The 20959-nt window shown below is 38.8% G+C and overlaps 1 protein-coding gene and 1 pseudogene across 3 annotated transcripts; both read left to right on the forward strand.

The window, feature by feature from the left end:
* Positions 1 to 1120: 1120 nt before the first annotated feature.
* Positions 1121 to 19331, forward strand: LOC149185537 (ruBisCO large subunit-binding protein subunit beta, chloroplastic-like; annotated as a pseudogene). Its single transcript, XR_016255561.1, has 13 exons — positions 1121 to 1307; positions 14722 to 14996; positions 15181 to 15306; positions 15591 to 15728; positions 15976 to 16071; positions 16282 to 16524; positions 16953 to 17187; positions 17459 to 17628; positions 18031 to 18108; positions 18315 to 18404; positions 18694 to 18798; positions 18984 to 19076; positions 19227 to 19331. The product of XR_016255561.1 is annotated as a ruBisCO large subunit-binding protein subunit beta, chloroplastic-like (transcript).
* LOC149185538 (ruBisCO large subunit-binding protein subunit beta, chloroplastic-like) lies at positions 18046 to 20492 on the forward strand. 2 transcript variants are annotated; one of them, XM_089410717.1, is made up of 7 exons: positions 18046 to 18108; positions 18315 to 18386; positions 18694 to 18798; positions 18984 to 19076; positions 19268 to 19360; positions 19828 to 19951; positions 20074 to 20492. In XM_089410717.1, exons 5-7 carry the CDS (start codon positions 19331 to 19333, stop codon positions 20085 to 20087), a joined length of 168 nt encoding a protein of 55 aa, XP_089266843.1. In that variant the 5' UTR covers positions 18046 to 18108; positions 18315 to 18386; positions 18694 to 18798; positions 18984 to 19076; positions 19268 to 19330; the 3' UTR covers positions 20088 to 20492. The 2 variants fall into 2 exon arrangements, with proteins under 2 accessions (XP_089266843.1, XP_089266844.1); XM_089410718.1 differs by lacking the exon at positions 20074 to 20492 and having other exon boundaries at positions 19828 to 19962.
* Positions 20493 to 20959: the final 467 nt, after the last annotated feature.

Raw genomic sequence — 20959 nt, forward strand, 5'->3', positions numbered from 1 at the left:
AATCTGAGATTTCCTTGCCATTTTTAACATTTACTATTGATTTGTTTTCCATTTTGGGATGAGGCCACTCACTAAATATCCTCAATGAAAATGATGTGTGAACCTTGATGAAGCCCTAAAAGAGCAATCTCGTTTCTCTGGGTTTTAAATGACTAAACCCCTCAGTCATCCGTAAAAATCATCGACTTTCGCTTCGAACAAAAGAAAATACTGCTAAATACTAAACTACCTGTGTAAATGGCATTGAGCTTTAATATAATTTACTCCAAATCTAAGTTTTTGATTCCTTCTCCAGCCGGAAAAACCACTGGCAGTATTAGGTTGGTAAAAGAAAGCAGGATCTGCTATCCCAAATCCTAGCATAGTGCCCTGAATCCCTAATGTGATTGATACTTTGATTGGTTGAGTTGATCTATCGATCCTTTGTCTCAGGGTTAGCTGTGACAACTCGATTGATTGATTGAGCCAATTCGATCTTAGGGTTAACTGTGGCAGCCGAATTTGAATCCATGATCCATTTGTTGTTTGCAGAAAAACCATGAGTTCATTGAAACCATGAAAATAACATGGACAATTCTTCATGTTCTTCCACTCCAACATAGTTATACTATCCAAAATTATAAAACATATAAATTTATATAAAATATGTATCAATTTGTACGAGGTAAATCTACTTGAAAGAATCACAACCTATGAGCTCAACCACAAAAATCTAACCTCAAGAATGTCAAGAGAATTGAACTTCTAACCATGTGATAACAAATATGCTTTAACAATAAAAACTCAACCAACTAAATTAACCCTTAAAACTATATATTTTGATTATAATATATTATAAAATAAAAAAAATTACCCTACACTTTGAAATTTGAAAAAAAATAATTAAATTTATAAAATTAGTTTCATTATAAAAGAAATATTTATATCAAACTCATTTTTTACATTAAAATAAAACTTTAATTAACTTAAAATTACAAAATCCGTATTACCAAACTCCACCAACGACAAACCAGAAAAGAGAAGTACTCAAGGTGTAAAGAAAAGTAATAAATGTAAAAGACACTCATACATGTGAGATCACATTTCACATAATACATAATATCAATGAATTTTATGTTTAAAGATTTTCATTAGCGTAAGATTTAGTGTAGGTTCTAGAGAGAGCCAGATTCCAACGAGGGAGTAATAAGTCTCCCATCCCACCTTATCTTCAGTTTCATCTACAGCTCTCTTTCTTCCAGAGCATTCTGCACTCTCCAATAGCGAGCACAGTTCGGAGGGTTCGAATCCCATTACCTCAGTTCAAGGTAAGAATTACTTTTAATCACAACTATCATCTACTTCCTTGTTGGAGCTTGATTCTGTAATGTTGCTGGAAGTTGTTCAAAGACGAAATTTTAAAGCATTTATGCTTATATTGCGAAAGTTTATTTCTTTTCATGATCGGCATGATTTTGTCCAGCTGGTTGTGTATGCAATTTTACAAGCTCTAGGTTTTTTAATGAGGGTTTAGGGTTTTGGTGGTGAGTTTGGAGAATAATGTTTATATCCTGTAGAGCGTTATGGACGCCTTTGATTTGGCTTCAGTTGAAGGTTTGGCAGCTTCGATAAGGTTTGCTGGCTTGTTTTCTTTGTGAGCATCTGTTGGATGTAAACGTTTTATTCTCGATTTATTTAAGATCGGGTTAATTTAGCTATGCTTATCCAGTTGCATTTGGCTTTTACATTGAAATGAAGGAAATGGAGGTTTAGTGGTAGTGCCGGGCAAGATGCAGCTGGGAAGAAAGAGAAAATAGGGTTTATTTTAATTTTGCTGGAACCTCTTTTCGTTGTTCTCAATTGTTTGATGTAGGTGCTCGTGATAGCACTAGTCGAGATAGGCCAATGGCGTTGCGGTTTAGGGATATGATGACGTTCTCATGCCAGGCTACCCCCCAGGATGCACTACTCCTGGAGGTGCGAATTAGTGGTTAGGGCCAAGAATAAGGTGCAAATTTTGGTTGATTTTGATGAAGAGCACTCCCTGGTGCGGCAGGTGAGCCAAATGGAATTCATTTGTTGTCAACTAATTGAACTTTTGTTCGTGGTCAATTGTTTAACTGACCTACGGGTCATTTTTACCCCATGCAGTCTCTGACATTTTTGGGCCAGCTGTAATGCTTTTTTACCTAAAGACAAAGCACTTCAAACCAAAATAGTATAAAAGAGGCACCGCTAGTGTGATTGTGGTTGTATACAGTAGTCACCACTAGTGTGATTGCGATAGTATGCAGGCACTACTAGATTTTATGCAAGCTCAAATGCTTTTTTGAGTAAGCGCTTCACAGTAGGCACTATTAGGTGTGATTATGGTAGTTTACAGTAAGATAGTTTGGATGTACCAGTATATAGCAGGCTTCATTAGGCGTGATTACATCTGTATTCAGTGGCGTTGGTAGTTAGCATGGACAATCACGATTCCCCCTTGAACAGGAGATCTAAACAACAGTAACTGGTTATTACTTACTGGAGGGATGCCACTGCCCTCGGAAGGATGGCACTTGAGGCCTTTGGCAAGTTCTTCACTTTGCCATTGGGCTTCAAGGCCGTATCTTTCCTATTGCATGATTAGTAGCATTTGTTTGACTGCACCCAAAATGAGAGGCAAGAGTGAAATTGCAAGTTTTTATTAAAATGATACACATGGTTCATGACCGTTGAATTCATTTTCCACATCTCAGCTCTGTGCATCTCTCTTTTACAGATTTGAATATTAAAATATTTATTTAGCAACTCGAAACTGTATATTGAATCAGCATATTTGTTACCAAAAGAAACCAAAATAAAGAAGCATGCATAAGCAAACAGGAACAAAATCGAGAAGCATGCAAATAGCAAACAGGAACAAATTCGGACCCTCCATGCAATCGAGAAAGTTCGCACAAGAGATGATATATGTTCTGCTGGCTAGAGAACGTGGCAGCATTTGGATTTCTCCATGCACATGGCTTGAACGGTCGCTAAATTTCACCTTCTGCAACCCTTGGGCACTACTGTGTCCAGGGCTGGAACGCTGAAAGAGATCTTGACATGAATCCAGAAAAAAGATTAAAAACCTCAAAAAAATCCACATCACATCTCCCAAATCCAATTACTCGAAGCAAAGACCTTTGGCGGGAAAACGTTAAACTTTTGCCAGATTTCTTGATGAGTAAACTGGCAAAATGGTATTGTTTATCAAATAGTTATATATCCTTTCATAAATTCTGTTTCAATAAATGGGGACTTCAAATAATATCGTCTGTGATCCATGCTAGTTTCTGATCGACAGAACCTCTCCTTCCACGGTTCCCATTGGGTTTACCTTGTTTACAGGTTGATTCTATGATCCGAATTGGATCCTAGAACACACTCTATATTTTCATGAACTCTTAAAATTATGCCAAAGTTTTAAAGTCTTATAAAGGTCAAGCTTATCAAAGATATCCTCATAACAGTTGCAATTTGTGATTGGCACGGAGCAACGAGGACCCTCGGTCAAGTGCGCAGACCGTCGGCCCATGGTAACGGGCGCTGTCGCGAATTAGCAAAACGGGAGGCCTTTTCGAGAAACGGGGGTGGTTTATGATGTAACGGATGTCGCGCCAATTCCGTTAGAGGCGGGGTCCCACAAAAACCGGCGGAATATCGGAAGGGCTTCGAGCGGTAAGCGGTTTCAACCAAGTCTTGCCCGATGCAACACAATGGGTGCCACGCATCCGGCGAAAGAGAGAGAAAACCGGTCACATCGGACGGGTAAACGTCATGTTACCTACCCGCGCGATATGAACGATGACTGTAGGATCTGGAGGCTCCAGATCAACGGCGGAGACGCGTTCCAGTGGATGACCGTATTTGAAGAGGTTAACAGGCAGAGTTGTATAGGATTTGAAATCCGACATGGATGATGCGTTGGCAGAAGGTCGTGTTCGCAGGCATTCTTGGAGTTAACAGAATAAACGGTCGTTTTGAAACGTCCAAGAGAACTGACACTCAGTTCGTTATGAAATAGGTGGCCACCTCCTTGTGAGGCGTTATACAGTGATGATTACACAAAACAAAGGGATTCAAACGGACAGAGGCAGGGAAATTGGAAAGCCGGGAAGCGGAAACGAATAGTCAAAAAGCAGATTGGCTTTAAAAGCCACGAACTGAAAGCAAGAGAGGCAAGTAAGTTAGACGCAGAAAGCTAAGAGCAGAGAGAGAATAAGTCAAGCTGACCTGCAGAAGCAAAGGCAGCATCGAATCAGACAGAGCCAAAGAGAGTCAGAGAGTCTGTGTACTCCAGAGAAGGCTTGAGAGGTGTTAGGATATTCCGACACATAGGATATAGTTAAGTTCAACTTGGTCTAGTATAGAGTTAGGTTAGAGTTAGGTAAAGTGTGTTTCTTTACCGTTGTACATTTTGTAACTTACAATCCGACGGTCACGATATGTAGTGATCCGACGGTTCACTCTCACCTCGGTATTACCGACACTTGATCCGTGGCTTGACACCCGATTGGTCCATGAGTTCTATTTAAAGCGCATGGAGGGTCATTGTTCGGGTAATCCGTGCATGAGAGAAGCTTATGTAAATTTTCATTCTTTGATTAATAAATTGTCTGTACCCACGTTGGGACAGGCCGTGGACTGTTTCCCTCCTTGCACTCTGAGGGTTTTAACCACGTCAAAAATACTGGTGTATTGATTTGAGATCTGGTTGTGAGCGGTGTCCTTTTGGTATTCTTCTGTGGAACTTACCCTGTAAATTCCTACATGGTATCGGAGCTATTTGAGGGCCGCGTCCGTTGGTGATCCAAATCTGAAGCCGGTAGAACTGCATGCGGCTGTCGTTTCCTAGATCTGCTGTTTCTGACTGCTTTCGGGCCGAGAGGACTGCTCTGTTGCATTCGGAGCATCTGTTTCAGTGAGGAACCCCTTTCGTTTCACGCGAAAAGGTTTCCGGTAGCCCTAGCTGCGTCATTTTTCAGATCGGGAGGTATACAGTGTTTTTTTTGCAGTTTACTGTCATTTTCTCTCTGCTTATTTCGGTTTCGGTTTATTTAACCTTTTTTTTTCCCGGATCTATACCTTTCATTTCTGCGTATGCTCTTTGCCCTGCGACTCTGTGCGATCTGGGCAAATCAGAAACAGAAAGAAAGGATTTTTCTCATGCGTATGCTCTTTTCCCTGCACCTTAGTGTGATCTCGGAAAATCAGAAACATTGAAGAAAATATTTAGTTTTTCGGCTAAAAGCTAACTTTGAGATTTTTTTTAAATTTCTAGTTTTTTGGCTAAAGCTAACTTCGAGCCGTAAGGTTCGTTTTTCTTTGGATATTCGTGTTGGGTTTTGTGTTTTGTGTTTTGTAGGGGAAAAGAGTCTTCCCAAGGCAAGCACGCAAATCGAGGCCCCCCCCCCCCCCCCTCTCTCTCTCTCTCTCTCTCTCTCTCTCTCTCTCTCTCTCTCAAATATTTTGTATAGATCAATTGGTTCAAAAACCTTTTAAGAGAGTAGAGGTCTTGGGTTCAAGTCTCCATTTTGTGGGGGCGGATTTTTTCATTCCCGCACATTCGCGCACTTTGCCGGCAACGTCAACAAATTTTTTTCAAAAAGCCATAACTTCTTCATCCGGAAGCCTTTTTCAGAGCCGTTTTTTTTAAAACCGCCTATTTTTTCGAGATCTATCCATTGGACCACTTACTTTCATCATCTTCAGCTTCAGTTGTTTTTCAAAAATGGAAAGTCCATGCCAAGTCATTCTTGACAGCACTAACTACTTCCAATGGGTAGCCTACATGGGAGATTTACTTAGAAGTAAAGGTCTCTTCAGAATAGCCACAGACCAAGAGAAGAAACCCAAAGATGAAGACAAGGCCGAAAAATGGGAAAATCGACAAGATCAAGCACGAGGCTTGATAGGAATGTCTGTTTCTCCTGATCTTAGATTCCACATTGCAGAAATTGAAACTCCTCATGAAGCATTAGAAAAACTTGCTAAAGTTTTTGGGATTAAAAATGAAATTAGATCCCATCAACTTGAAAATGAGCTGCTTACTTTGGATCCTAATAATTTTTCTTGCATTGAAGATTTCTTGTCAAAATTCAAGAACCTTAGATATCTCTTGGAAGGTGTTAAAGTTAAGAAAGATGATGGTAACCTTATTTATTCCATCCTCACTAAGTTAGGACCAGCCTACTCTGTGTTTGTTTCCACTTTCCATTCTACCAGGGAAGCTTTCATTTGTCAAGGCAAAGACTACAAGCCCCCTTCCTTTGACTCCTTTTGTGATTCCTTAATAAGAGAACAAGAAAAACTCTTACACCTTGGTCTTCTTAATCTTGGAAACTCTTCCACAAAAGCGTTAGCCGCCCAGCAGTATCCAAATTCAAAGAATCCTAAGAAGTCTTATCCTCAAAGGAATGGTCCTAAACCAACTCAGCCTCAAGATGAAAGATCATTTCAGCAATATGATAAGCCCAATAAAAACAAATGGAAGAAGACTGATAGACATTGTAACTTTTGTAATCGAGATGGCCACTTAGAATCTAAATGCTTTAAGAAGATGGAAGCCTTGGAAGCCGCAATGAAGAAACATAACATCCATCTGGAGCCTACTTCAACTTCAACTTCCGGAACGGCATTTTCTGCATGTCATCGTCAATCATCTCAGTCTGGTTATGCATTAAATGTATCTTCTTCTTCTTCTCATTCTCATGAGTGGCTCATTGATTCTGGAGCCTCTTGTCACATGGCCAAAAACGAAGCCATGTTTTCTTCTTTAAATGATTGTAACACCAAAAATATATATGTTGGTGATGATAGATCTCTTAATGTTGTAGGGACTGGAACTGTTCATCTAGACAATGGTCAGTTCAATGATGTATTATGTGTTCCAAACTTATCCTGCAACCTTCTATCTGTCTATCAGATAACTCATTCAGGTGAAGGTAAAATCGTTGAATTTTCACCTCATGATGTTGTAATCAAGGATCTAAAAGATCCTAAACAGATTCTAGCTACTGGTCTTGCTGATGATTCCAAAAGGTTGTATAAGTTTCACAACTTTGGGTCATCCCATCTTCCCTCAGTATTTGTTGCTCATAATGATGAAGTGAGCAAACTTTGGCATGAGCGGTATGGTCACTTAAACTATCGCTCCCTTCAGCATCTATGTAAAGAAAACATGGTGACAGGTCTTCCTATGGTATCTTGCAAAGATGGTGTTTGTTCCGGATGTGTACTCGGAAAACATCATCGGGACAGTTTTGACAAACGTGCCTCTTGGCACGCCTCAGCCCCTTTACAGCTTGTGCACAGTGATTTATGTGGTCCTCTTCCTGTTGCTTCTTTCTCTGGCTGCAAGTACTTCTTAACTTTCATTGATGATTTCTCTAGACGCACTTGGGTATACTTCTTAAAACTCAAGAGCGAAGTATTTACCACCTTTTTGGCCTTCAAAGCATTCGTTGAAAAACAATCTGGACATCAAATTCTTAAGCTAAGAACTGATAATGGTGGAGAATATGTTAAAAATGCATTCATCACCTTTTGCACCGAAAATGGAATTCAAATGCAACATACTGTTCCATACACTCCACAACAAAATGGTGTAGCTGAAAGGAAAAATCGCACTTTAAAGGAAATGGCTAATTGTATGCTGCAATCTAAAGGACTCAGTCTTAGTTTTTGGGCCGAAGCAATTAATTGTGCAAATTATATAATCAATCGCACTCCTACTAAGGTTCTAGAGAATATCACTCCAGAAGAAGCTTGGAGTTCCATTAAACCAGATGTAAGTCACTTTCGTGTGTTTGGAAGTGAAGCATGGGCCCATATTCCAGATGAAAAGCATAAAGCCTTAGAACCTAAGAGTGAGAAATGTACTTTTGTTGGATATTCTGAAGATGTAAAAGGCTATAGACTTATTCCATTTAAGTCCAAAAATGTTATCATTAGAAGAGATGTAAAATTTGATGAAAATAAATCGGCCTGCGAGCCTAGTCCGGCGGATGTGCCACCTCTTCCCATCTCTTCTATCTTTGAGAACATTTCTTCTTCTGATGATGAAAGCGAGGATGATAATCCTTCCCCACCTTCTCAGGATCCTCAACTTCCAAGATGGGTCCGTGCTACTCGGGATGCAGCAGGTGATCTTGCCGGTGATCCTACAGATCAGCGACGTACACGTTCTCAGTTTGAAAGAGCCTCTTCTTTACTGGCTCAAGCTCCAGTGAATCATGATCCTGACACTTTTGCAGAAGCTTCAGGCCATCCACAGTGGGAAACAGCTATGAATGAAGAATATCATTCATTGATGACAAATGATACATGGGATCTTGTTCCTCTACCAAAGGGACGCAAACTTGTTAAATGCAAATGGGTTTACAGAACCAAGTATGGACCAGATGGGAAAGTTGACAAACATAAAGCTCGTCTAGTTGCTAAGGGCTTTTCACAGGTTGAAGGCATTGACTACACTGAAACCTTCTCTCCAGTTGCCAAAATGAACTCTATCCGCCTTGTTCTTTCCCTTGCTGCCTCTTTAAAATGGGAAGTACATCAAATGGATGTTAAATCTGCCTTCTTGCATGGGGACTTGCAGGAAGAAATCTATATGGAACAACCCATTGGCTTCATACAAACAGACTCCAGCCTAGTTTGTCGCCTTAAGAAATCCCTTTATGGCCTCAAGCAAGCTCCTCGAGCTTGGTATGCCAAAATGGATAGCTTTCTTTTAGAATCTGGCTTTTCTAGGTGTCATTCTGACAATACTGTCTACACCAAGAAAGTGGGCAACTCTCTCATCATCCTTGTTCTTTATGTTGATGATCTTATTCTTACTGGTAGTGATCCCAACCTTATAAACCATGTGAAGTCCACCCTTAAAAAGAAATTTGAAATGACAGACTTAGGACACTTACACTATTTTCTCGGTCTTCAAGTCTTGCAATCCCAAGAGGGTATTTTCCTTTCCCAGTCCAAGTATGCTTGTGATATTCTTCGTCATTTTCACATGGAAGACTGTAAGCCAGCCCCTTCTCCCTTTCAGTCTGGAGTCAAACTTTCAGTCTCTTGTACTTCTCCTGAAGTTGATGCTACCTTATACCGTCAACTTGTCGGAAAACTCTTGTATTTAACCCATACTCGTCCTGATCTTTCCTTTGTTGTTGGCCTTGTTGCTCGTTTTATGCAAAACCCCCGTGAAAGTCATTGGAAAGCAGCTAAAAGAATACTTCGTTATGTTCGAGGTACAATACAGTTTGGGATTCATTACAGTGCCAAAGCAGCTCCTCTGTTAGTTGGTTTCACTGATTCTGATTGGGCTGGTGACCTTGATGATCGGAAGTCTACTGCCGGTTATGTCTTCACTCTTGGTTCAGGACCTATTACATGGGCTTGTAAGAAACAGGCTGCCATTTCTCTTTCGTCAGCAGAAGCAGAGTATCGTGGTGCCGTGGAAGCTAGTAAGGAAGCCTTGTGGCTTCGTCAGATCCTATCAGAGTTTGGCTTTGAGCAGCAACATCCAACCACACTTTGGTGTGATAATCAAAGTGCCATTCAGCTATGCAAAGATCCAGTCCAGCATCAGCGCAGCAAACACATTGAACTACACATGCACTTCATCAGAAAGCTCATTCTTGACCATGTTCTTGAAGTGCAATATTGTCCAACGGATGATCAGGTTGCAGACATCTTCACAAAGGCTCTCACAGAGGCGAAGTTCACTAAACTTCGATATATGCTTGGAGTTCAGGAAGTTGTCACTAAGGGGGGATAGGCTCTAGTGCCTCCTTCCTTCTCCTATTGTGTCATATTTGTAAATCCTTCAATCCTATCCCAAGTTGTTCTTAAGGGGGGATGTTAGGATATTCCGACACATAGGATATAGTTAAGTTCAACTTGGTCTAGTATAGAGTTAGGTTAGAGTTAGGTAAAGTGTGTTTCTTTACCGTTGTACATTTTGTAACTTACAATCCGACGGTCACGATATGTAGTGATCCGACGGTTCACTCTCACCTCGGTATTACCGACACTTGATCCGTGGCTTGACACCCGATTGGTCCATGAGTTCTATTTAAAGCGCATGGAGGGTCATTGTTCGGGTAATCCGTGCATGAGAGAAGCTTATGTAAATTTTCATTCTTTGATTAATAAATTGTCTGTACCCACGTTGGGACAGGCCGTGGACTGTTTCCCTCCTTGCACTCTGAGGGTTTTAACCACGTCAAAAATACTGGTGTATTGATTTGAGATCTGGTTGTGAGCGGTGTCCTTTTGGTATTCTTCTGTGGAACTTACCCTGTAAATTCCTACAAGAGGTTCAAGCGAACTCCTCTGTATATGCCTGTCATGTATGAGTCTCAGATTGGGCTCATACTACGGTGACCAAGAGAGGTTGTGTTTTAGTAGGGAGAGTCTGTGTACTCCAGAGACTTGGGGGATCCAAGTACAGTTCTACTGATTTGTATTTGCTGTGTGAGACTCACATTGAGCTCACTATTGTAAAAACTCTGCTTTTGAAAACATAATAGAGAGGCCACCACTGAAGGCTGGACCGGGAGATGTAGCCCAGGAGTGTTGGGTGAACTCCTTATTAAACTTGTTGTGTTTGCATGTTTGCCTGCTATGTTTTCTCTAACTGCTTCATTGCCTGTGTATTTCGCAATCTTATCGATCCGTTGCATAAAATAACATAGGAACATCCATGCACATGAGTCTGCAATCCCTTAATTATTTGTCTTAGATCAATTACAGATCATTCTATGGCAGTGAGAAAAGGCGATCTTGTGCTACACTCCAGTGATATTTTACCTACCCATCGAGGCATGCAAACTCCCATTGTGTCCCATATCACTTTCTGTAGATCTAAATAAGTACTCATCAGTACAATACATCTCTCGAAGATGGATGTGGTGCGTTTTTTCGAAGCGTCTAAGCTTCACTCGCATTGATCAATGATATTGCTGCTACTCCTGACTGTGCGACATATTTTGAGATGGCCTTGTAAACAACTGCCGGGATCGTGAGAAGTACCTTTTGTGTGTTTTGGCAACCAAGATGAGGAGAGCACTGAGGAGTGGGCAGAGTGGAAGGAGCATGCAGCTAGTGCACAAGAATGAAATGGGCGCAGATGGAATAAACAGAGATGTCAGGCAGAGATACGAGACTGATGTGCTCAAATTAGCAGAGCAGTGTCTGAGCTGGAATGACATGAACCTGCTCTAGTATCACTTTTGGACTGCACCCAAATTGAGAGACAAGAGTGGAATTGCAATTTTTCATTAAAATAATATACATATAAATACATTGTTTATAACTGTTGGATTCCTCTACCAAGGTCTCTTGGATTTTTGATGACTGTTTGTATTCCTCACCCTAACTCTAATGGATTAGGTGTCTAACAGCATGTGTACCCCAAAGACATGTACCCCAAAGATGTTTTGAAGCTAAAATATTCCCCATTCATTTGCATGTAAACTAATTTTGTTGTGCCAGAACTGCTGGTTCAACATCTGATTTGATCTCTTCTTACAGAAAATTCTTAGTATGGTCTGATGAAATTTCCTTAAAGTTGCTGCCGATTTGTAAGAACCTGTCATGCAGTAACTTTGAAATTATCATTCAGTTTCTAGTAGCGATACTGTTTTCATAGGGTTCTCTACAATCTGAGTGAGGTGGGAAGATCCTGTTATCACTCCGTAATTTTCCCGGCTGTGAAAGGAAAACCAGGAGGTAACATTGAACCAATCTTGGAAATCGGAAGCTGGCCTTTCCAATTCAGAGAGGGCTCTCTCTATTACCCAGCTATTCAATGTCACTTCAACAACTGGTCATGTAATCAACACAGTGGCCAGATCTTTGGCAGGGGTGAGGGTTTAATGGAATAGTTGGACAGAAGGAAAGACCATTGGGCATGGAGTCAAATTAATGCATGATCAATCGAAGGATTACCAAAATACTGGTTGATGAGCAGTGAAATTTCAGAGTCAAGGTAGACAGTATTCTACTAGTCATAAAGTCATTCAGCGTGGTAGTTGAAATAAGGAGAACAGTCCACTAAAGCAGAGCATCCATGAATGGATGAATTCTACAATAATTTTAGAGAGACGGGATGCTAATATTTGAATATATGAAGTCAGGGCATTGAATTAAAATGAATTCTGAATCATTTACTCTCATTCAAATACTGAAGAAAACATTAATGTGAATAACTTGGAAAGAAAACACATTCACATAGGAAAGGAAACACAGACTGTAGTAAACAGGCACAGGAATCTCTGAATACACAGCTCAAGAACTCAGATCTTGGGAAAGTTTTGATTAAAATAAAAAATTCTTTGTACAATCAAAATCCAAGGGCCGAGTCTTCAATTCCGAACCCTTCTTACATTACAAAACTTTTAATATATAGGCCAATAGTATTAACCAACTGTAACTAATTTATAGTATAAAAAATCAATTAATATTTCTAAAAATAACCCAAATTTGGAAAAAGCTGCAAGGTGTTTCGAGTAGTTGCCAAGAAATGCTAGATGTGAATTCTTAAACTGTTGGAGTTGATCCCTTTAAATCTGGGATTAAGCTTTGACTTGATTTCTCTCCTTGAAAACTGGATCTTTGTTGCTAGGTGTCTTTTTGACTGATGATTCATCCTCTTGAAATCTGGAACTGTTGATTTCATGCCTTAAAGCACCGGATTGATGCAACTAAATTTGGATCTGATTTTTAATTGCTGTTTCCTTTCGTTCAAAACCTCTGCCAGTTGTTATTAATCTCTTATTCTTTGACTACTCTGCCATTTACGTTTGAAATACTTGAATTTACTGTTTGAATATCTACAATAGTCCCAAATTGGCTGATCCTTTCCTTAGAATGCTCTGCCACCTCATTCAATCTGAAATCATCACATGCCATGTGTATAGAGTAGACACAGCACAAAAATGCTTCATTGTCATCATCTATTAATGCAACAAAAGGAGAAAAAAAATCACTCATTTGTTGGCAGTCTCCAATGTTCAAATCATATAGAACATAAGTCTCAAGGATGGTGACTAATTTTGCATAATGATGCTTACGAGATGTTTATAGGTGTTCATCATTAATAGTAACCGCAAACTTTTCTGGAATGAGATTATATTCCTCCATAGATTCACTATCTAAGAAGGCCTCACTTTCTCTATTCCTATCATTATTCTGTTCCAATTCTTCTGAGGAAATTCTCTGTAGTTCATTATGTAAACCATTATGATAGCAGTACGTGAAACATCATTGAGTTTTTCCAAGAAGCCCTCGTGTTGGATACAGGCTGCCTGAAATCTCCAACTTATAGTTTGAAAACATGACTAGTAGTGACAGGCATAACAAAAATCTGTCATCACCACAGTCAAGTGAAATTCTAAATAGTAGAAGAGAACTTAATTTCTTCAGGTTCCATCCTCCAAAACCATAACACAGGAATGAACTTTACAATCTTGTCGACTTTAATTTTCTCACTTGTTAAACAATTGCAATGTTTTGCCCATTTAATGGTAATGGTTTTTAAAAGAAAATGATCATGTTGTCTCACAATGATTTGATAGTAGGCTCTACCCGCAAAATGGAGAGTGTCCTTAATAAAGTATGGACTATCTTCAGCCATAAACGATGACCAGGGTGTTTGAAAAAGATTGCTATAACTGACAACCTTTCCATTTGTTTCTGCTGTACATTTGTCCATTGTGTACCGTCCTGTCCAAATGAATTGAAAAATACAAATTGAAACACCTAATACAAATTCCCTTGAAAAGAAATCCTTTGGCTCTGAGATGGTCTCTGTTTGATGTTTTTTTGTTTGCAGTTAAGATCCTCCAGGATCACTAAACAATACAATTCAGATGTCCATGAATGCAGCAGTTTATTCCTATAGCATAAGCAATGCTCCAGTGTCATAGTATTATTGTCAATAAAAATTTTTGATTGATATCAACAATGACTTTTGATGACATAGCAACTAGGACCTTATGGGTGCAATTTGTCAACAATTATCACTGACGTAGATGCTCTTTGTCAATGCTTTTTGACACTCGGATATTCACATAACCATCAGTTCACGCTTGGGTGTTTTTATAAAAATAGAAAAAATTAAATCTGTTGAATTTCTGAAAAATAGGCTTCAAAGAGACATTTGAATCTTCCAAACCATGACACCTGTTGAAAAACTGAAAGAGTTTTTGGTAAATCAACCCATTCCCGAAATACCCATGTTTTAGTTTTTCAAAATTCATCACCACCTTCTCGGAAATTGCGCCCAAAGTTACTGTCTTTTATGGAAAAAAGTCTTAAAAACAATTTTGTCAATTTGGGCAGATTTGCCTTAAACATTTGCCGTGAAGCTGGGTGAATTCCAAGGGTTCCAGAAGCATGTTGGGTCATCTAGGAACACAACCTAGGTTCCTAAATTTCCATGTGAATGCCCGAAATATCCAAACTAAAGGCGCTACCAAATCAAAAGGCAACACTCACTCCAGAAAAACTGTCAAATTAGCGAGGGCTCAAGAAAAAACTTGTATGTGCTAACAGATCCTTCAATATCTGGTGCTCGCATATAAAGTATTGTTTATGCACAGCAGTGGTGAATTAAATCTAGATGGCCAATTGGATAGCTAATATGAATTAAATCTAGATGGAATTCATGTTTGTGAGATAGCTAATATGAAGATATTGTAATTCTCTATTCAGAATAAGGGAAGATGGCCTATGCTATAGGTAGTATGACAGCAGTTGCCACTTCTGCCTCGTTGGGTAACATTGGAAAGGAGAGGAAGTTGGGTGCAGTCTCTGACAAAAATGCCAGGCAATTGTCTTCTCTTGTTGCTTTTTCACCCATCTCCTTTAATCGCTCAAGCAGAAGGCAGACCGCGAGATTACGTAGCAGAGAGCAGGTAGTCAATCCAAGAGCTATGGCAAAGGAGTTGTACTTCAACCAAGATGGGTCAGCGACAAAAAAATTGCAGGTCAGAGAAAAAAATTCAATCTAAAGGAAGATTCTTTTCCGTAAAACTTTACTATGGTAGATCTTTCCTTGTCCATCTACATTTGATGTTAATGTGTGGTTTGTATGTAGGTTTGGTATGACATGTGTTCCAGCATTTTGAAATTTGTTGTGCACCTATTGAAAATATTCAAATTGTCTTGCAGGCAGGTGTCAACAAGCTTGCTGATCTTGTAGGAGTTACCCTTGGACCGAAGGGCAGAAATGTTGTTTTGGAGAGCAAGTATGGTTCTCCGAAGATTGTCAATGATGGTGTGACAGTAGCTAAGGAGGTAAATAGTAGATGTGGGTTGTAAATTTTTTATGTTCTATATTAGTTTTCCTTGCCTAAATGTCTTACTGTTTTAGACCTGGGAGGCAAAATTCTCACAGGTCATAGACAGCATATTGCTCTTTTGATGATGTACCTGGTCTATGGAGTAGCCATAGTAGAGTAATGAATGAAGCTTTAAACAGTTGAAAACAAATACTTGTGTGCCAGATGTTGATGAGTCAAGTTAAATTGTTATTTCCAGTCTAGTTAATGCATTTCAATGCTGCACCCTGCTTCTGACAGGTTGAATTAGAGGACCCAGTTGAAAATATTGGGGCCAAGTTGGTAAGACAGGCTGCAGCAAAGACAAATGATTTAGCTGGTGATGGAACTACCACATCTGTTGTACTTGTGCAAGGTTTAATAGCTGAAGGTGTAAAGGTAATTTATTTGTCCCTATTACTGGCTTAAGTATTTATTCTTTTTTTATAGGTCCTTGTGGTGGTTGTTGTTTATTTATTTATTTTCTGATCAAGATAGTATTTGAGTGGAAAAATAGCCTTGTTGAAGATGAAATTGTGATCGTGTTATCAATTGGTATGACCTAGTTAGGAAAAACCCAACAGATAAATCTAGCTTGTATTTTTAAAGATTTGTGAATAAGAATCTGAATCATAAGCCTGTTCAGGTTGTTGCAGCTGGAGCAAATCCTATTCAAATTACAAGGGGCATTGACAAGATAGTAAAGGCTCTTGTTTTTGAACTCAAGAATTTGTCAAAGGAGGTAAATGCACACATTTGAGCCGGTTTTAGTCTATGGTTGAGGTGCACTTTCATTAGGGGAATAGTTGATTTAAAACTGTCAGCTAGAGTTTCTTGAAGACTACAGGGTAGAATTTTTAGGAGTTACTTGTCAAACATTTGGGAAAAATGTTATCTGTAAGGGAGTACACATGCTGAAACTTAACACCCTGTAATTGGCATTATTCTCCAGGTTGAAGATAGTGAATTAACTGATGTTGCTGCAGTAAGTGCTGGTAATAACTATGAAATAGGAAACATGATAGCAGAGGCTATGAGTAAAGTTGGAAGGAAAGGTGTTGTGACACTTGAAGAGGGGAAAAGTGCATAAAACAATCTGTATGTTGTAGAGGGAATGCAATTTGATCGTGGATATATTTCTCCGTACTTTGTGACAGACAGTGAGAAGATGTCCGTAGAGTATGAAAATTGCAAGGTAATTGATGTGAATGAAATATTCTTGCTTTTTTGTTGTTGTGCTACTACTTGTTATTGCTCCTTGTAATGAAAAGAGAATGGATAGAAATCATGTGTAACATTTTTAGAATAAACTCTCATCTTAGTTGCAGAATTATTTCCCAATTACCTCCATCTGTCATATATTCATGGCACATCCTTCTGGTTCAATATAGGTTGGTGCTAGTTTTGTATGGAATTTTAAATTCTGTGCCTTATGAACCTTCTATTATTTTTGGAATCTGTATAATATTGGATTTAGAATACTGATCTAGTAATTAGAAAGAAATATGACCACTACTAAGCATGTGAAGAGGGTTGCTAAATTTCTATTTATTTTCGCTTGCATTTTGAAATTCAGTGATCAGTAAATGAACTTGCATCTTTACATTTTCTTATAATTTGCAGCTATTATTGGTTGACAAAAAGATCACAACTGCAAGAGACTTGATTATAATATTGGAAGAGGCCATCCGTGGGGGGTATCCAATCTTGATCATTGCTGAGGACATTGAACAAGAAGCCTTGGCTACTCTTGTCGTGAACAAACTTCGTGGTGCATTGAAGGTTGGCGCTTTGAAAGCTCCTGGATTTGGAGAGCGGAAAAGCCAATATTTGGATGACATTGCTATATTGACTGGAGGTATTTTCAAGTTTAGCTACATTAAGGACTTACTTGCCATAAGAGTTCAAGTACAAAGCTCTGTGTGTATATGAGCAGTCTTATATCATTTGTCGTGGAAACAATATTTATTTGGTAATGGGTTTGCTTTACAAGTTTAACTTTTCATGTTAATAGGATAAATTCTCATTGAGTGAGAGGTATTGAGAATAAAATCTCTCCACCGTGTCTATAGTCATGGGTTTCCATTATCTTATGTAGATATTGTCTCGTCTATTCTTTCCCTGTGCAGGGACTGTCATCAGGGATGAAGTTGGATTGTCCTTGGATAAAGTTGGAAGTGAGGTTCTGGGTACTGCTGCCAAGGTGGTACTTACCAAGGATTCAACAACGATAGTTGGTGATGGGAGCACTCAGGAAGCTGTTAATAAAAGAGTGTCTCAAATTAGAAGCTTGATTGAGGTGTGCTATTTCTCTATAACTTAAAAATAGGTTGCTTTATCCAAATGGATGCTTAAAATTAATCTCTTGTTTCTTTGTATAGTCACCACCATATATTGCAAAGTGGCCATCACCTTGTGGGGAGGGATCTCCTCATTCATATCGTTCATGGTGATGGTATTAATCTCAAATTTGACTTGAGTTGTCAAGACATGAGTGTGGAAAGCAACAATTTTGATGCACAGTTTATAATTTGCATATATGTGTCTCTGAAGGAGCATGCAACAATAATTACAGACATTAAATTTAAATAACTTAAGGTTGCTTTGATATCAGAATATGTTTGACTTGATAGTTAACTTCCCTACAATCCTATTTTATCAAAGGTTTTCACTAATGGTATCATTGTTACTTTCTTTGCAGGTTGCAGAGCAAGACTATGAAAAAGAAAAATTGAATGAAAGAATTGCCAAGCTTTCTGGTGGAGTTGCAGTTATTCAGGTAAACTTTAGCATGGTTGAATTTATGGTAGCCATCTATAACAATTCCCTGTTATTGGCATTATAGCAACCTGAATTTGGTTGATGGATGTTGGTGACTGCATTTCAATATATATCTGTCTGTCTAAAGTAAGAATGAAGGGTATATGATAGTTTTGTCCAAAGTAAGAATGGACGGTATATGATAGTGTTCATAATTGTTGATAGGTGGGAGCACAAACAGAGACAGAGTTGAAGGAAAAGAAGTTAAGAGTGGAAGATGCCTTGAATGCAACAAAGGTATGCATTCAGAACATTGTGCATAATTGATTATGGAATCTGATGCTAATCTGCAAAAACATGCTGTGATCTGAAATAAAGGTGAATAATGAATGTTAACTGAATCCTGTCATGCATGGAGCTGCTATTATATCATTAGAGGGGGTATAACAGGCACATAAGAAATTCATCATTTTGACTGGGCACTTCAAAATAATCTGTTGTTTGTAATCTGGGAGTTGAACTTCTGCATATAGATTCATATTTGTTATTGTGCTTAAATGCTGGAGGATGTTTCAAGTTAATTTATAGCTATTATTGTATACAGGCAGCTGTTGAGGAAGGCATTGTTGTTGGTGGCGGGTGTAGTCTCTTGAGACTTGCTTCAAAGGTTGATGCAATAAGAGATACACTTGAAAATGATGAGCAAAAGGTGTGATAGTTGTCTTTGTCATTCAGGAGCGAGTACAATGGGTGTGGCCCATAGCTATGTCTTATAGTAGAATGATACATTCTTTGAAAGCAGAAATATGTGTACACACAGAGTTCCTACTTCTATCTTCTGCCACTTGTTATTACGCGGCCTTTAAATTATGTTGGCCTTTTTGGTGCTTGCAGATTGGTGCAGGCATTGTTAAACGGGCTTTGAGCTACCCATTGAAATTGATTGCGAAGAATGCTGGAGTGAATGGAAGTGTTGTGGCTGAAAAGGTCAGGACAAAACCCTGCCATATTTGCCGATTACTTTTAAAGCTTATTTTATTGCTGCTCCTTTCAATGCAGGCAAACTTACCTTTATTGAGAGGTAGCCTAATTGCAGATTGTATTATATTTGTCTGTTTTCTTTACTTTTTAATGTAGACCGGATTTAAATTATATGCTGGATTTCTTGGCTTTTTCAGGTTCTTTCCAGTGATAATCCCAAATATGGTTACAATGCTGCTACGGGCAAATATGAAGATTTGATGGCTGCTGGAATAATTGATCCAACTAAGGTATGACGCTGGTTCCTTATTGTTTCTGATATGTGGAGTTGTACTAGCATTTACATAATTATATTTATCAGGATTCCTGGGTTGCAGTTAGCTTGAAGAATCTTGTGAAGCTCATTCAGCCTTTTTTTATAGTCCTTTATCTGTGTTTCTGATATATGTGAATTTAGCATAAATGGCTTCCATGAAAGTGAGCTGTTCAAATTTTAGTTGCAATAGACTGAAACCTGCATATAACCAATGATCTTTTACCACAACATGCATATAATCATAAATATCGGTTGTTTGTCTATGCTGCTTCCCATCATTTCTCTTTCTTTGCAATTTGTAGATGTTTTTATTTAGTATTGCTATATATATATATATATATTCTCCTCTTTTTAATCCGGTGTGCTGCATGACTGCATATATGCAAAAAGCTGTTGATATCTGTGTTGCAAAACATTCTAAATTGGTGTGCTTGAAAGCAGGTGGTTAGGTGTTGCTTGGAGCATGCGGCATCTGTGGCAAAGACCTTCCTAACATCAGATGTCGTTGTCGTTGACATCAAGGAGCCAGAACCTGCTCCTTCTCCGAACCCCATGGATAACTCAGGTCTAGCATGAGAAACATTTGATTTTTTGCATGTGTTTTCAATTATTATTTCTTCAATAGAGGGGACTGCATGGTTTTAGCTGTGAACTTTATCTGATCGTCTGAATATGCCTGTATTGCAGGTTATGGGTACTAGATACAAATATGCCCAATAATCCGAAGAAAATAATCTTTTTTCTGTTTTTTATTTGGAGATGAGCCCTTATTTTAAGGGGTGTTCTAATTACACAGTGAATGATGTACACGGCAAACATGATTATATATCAGTCAAAAGAGCTGAAAATCGGCAATTTTTTTGGAAGTGAGGGTAGAGTATGGCTTCTTGCATTTCTTTGGCAAGTGCTTTCTATTTGAATGGAAATTGTATGGCCATAATATAGTTGTTGCCAGTTGGGGTATGACTACTTGTGAGTTGCAGTGCCAATTGGAGTGTTGGTATGTTGGTTTCCATTGTTTTTGCTAGTCGGCTTCTTTGCCTGTTCTGCTGGAAAGGTTTATTTAGCGTATGATCATAGATATGGTTGAAACTCTTGTTTGGGCTCTTGTTTTGTTATCTCTGTTCACCTCCATAACGATACAAGTGATTACAGTGTTATTGTGGGAGAGATGTTTTGCAAGGACTGAGGGAGAGTAACAGGAGCATTTGTGATGATTTAGTGTGCGAAATAGGTGATGGCCATTTAGATATCTTGCTACTTGTATTTAGATTTTTTAAGTCCTCAGGATGCAGCAACATGCATTTGTGTTGATCAAGTACGCAATATAGGTGATTGGCTGGCTGACTAGGTGATATCTTGCAGCTTTGTATACAGGGTTTCTGGTTCCCAGGATGCACCGACATGCATTTAGTTAAATCTCAGTGGAGTAGGATAGCCAGAATTGATTTTTTTTGATCAGATTGCACAATACAATGAGGGAGAAATATGTGCAAGAATTAAAATATACTAGTTCTGCTTTGTGTGATTGTCATCTTACTACCCCCTCCATCCCCTTTGGTTCAAAGCCCCT

This window comes from Pinus tabuliformis, chromosome 3_1 (genome assembly GCF_031772625.1).
Source record: "Pinus tabuliformis cultivar Carrire ecotype Pingquan chromosome 3_1, CPIR1, whole genome shotgun sequence".
NCBI classification, from domain to species: domain Eukaryota; kingdom Viridiplantae; phylum Streptophyta; class Pinopsida; order Pinales; family Pinaceae; genus Pinus; species Pinus tabuliformis.

Excerpts from the sequence above, each read along its gene's own strand:
- LOC149185538 (XM_089410717.1), top strand. The coding sequence starts at position 19,331 with ATGGCTGCTGGAATAATTGATCCAACTAAG. Across the intron at positions 19,361-19,827 it reads GAATAATTGATCCAACTAAG|GTGGTTAGGTGTTGCTTGGA; the intron begins GTATGACGCTGG and ends GCTTGAAAGCAG.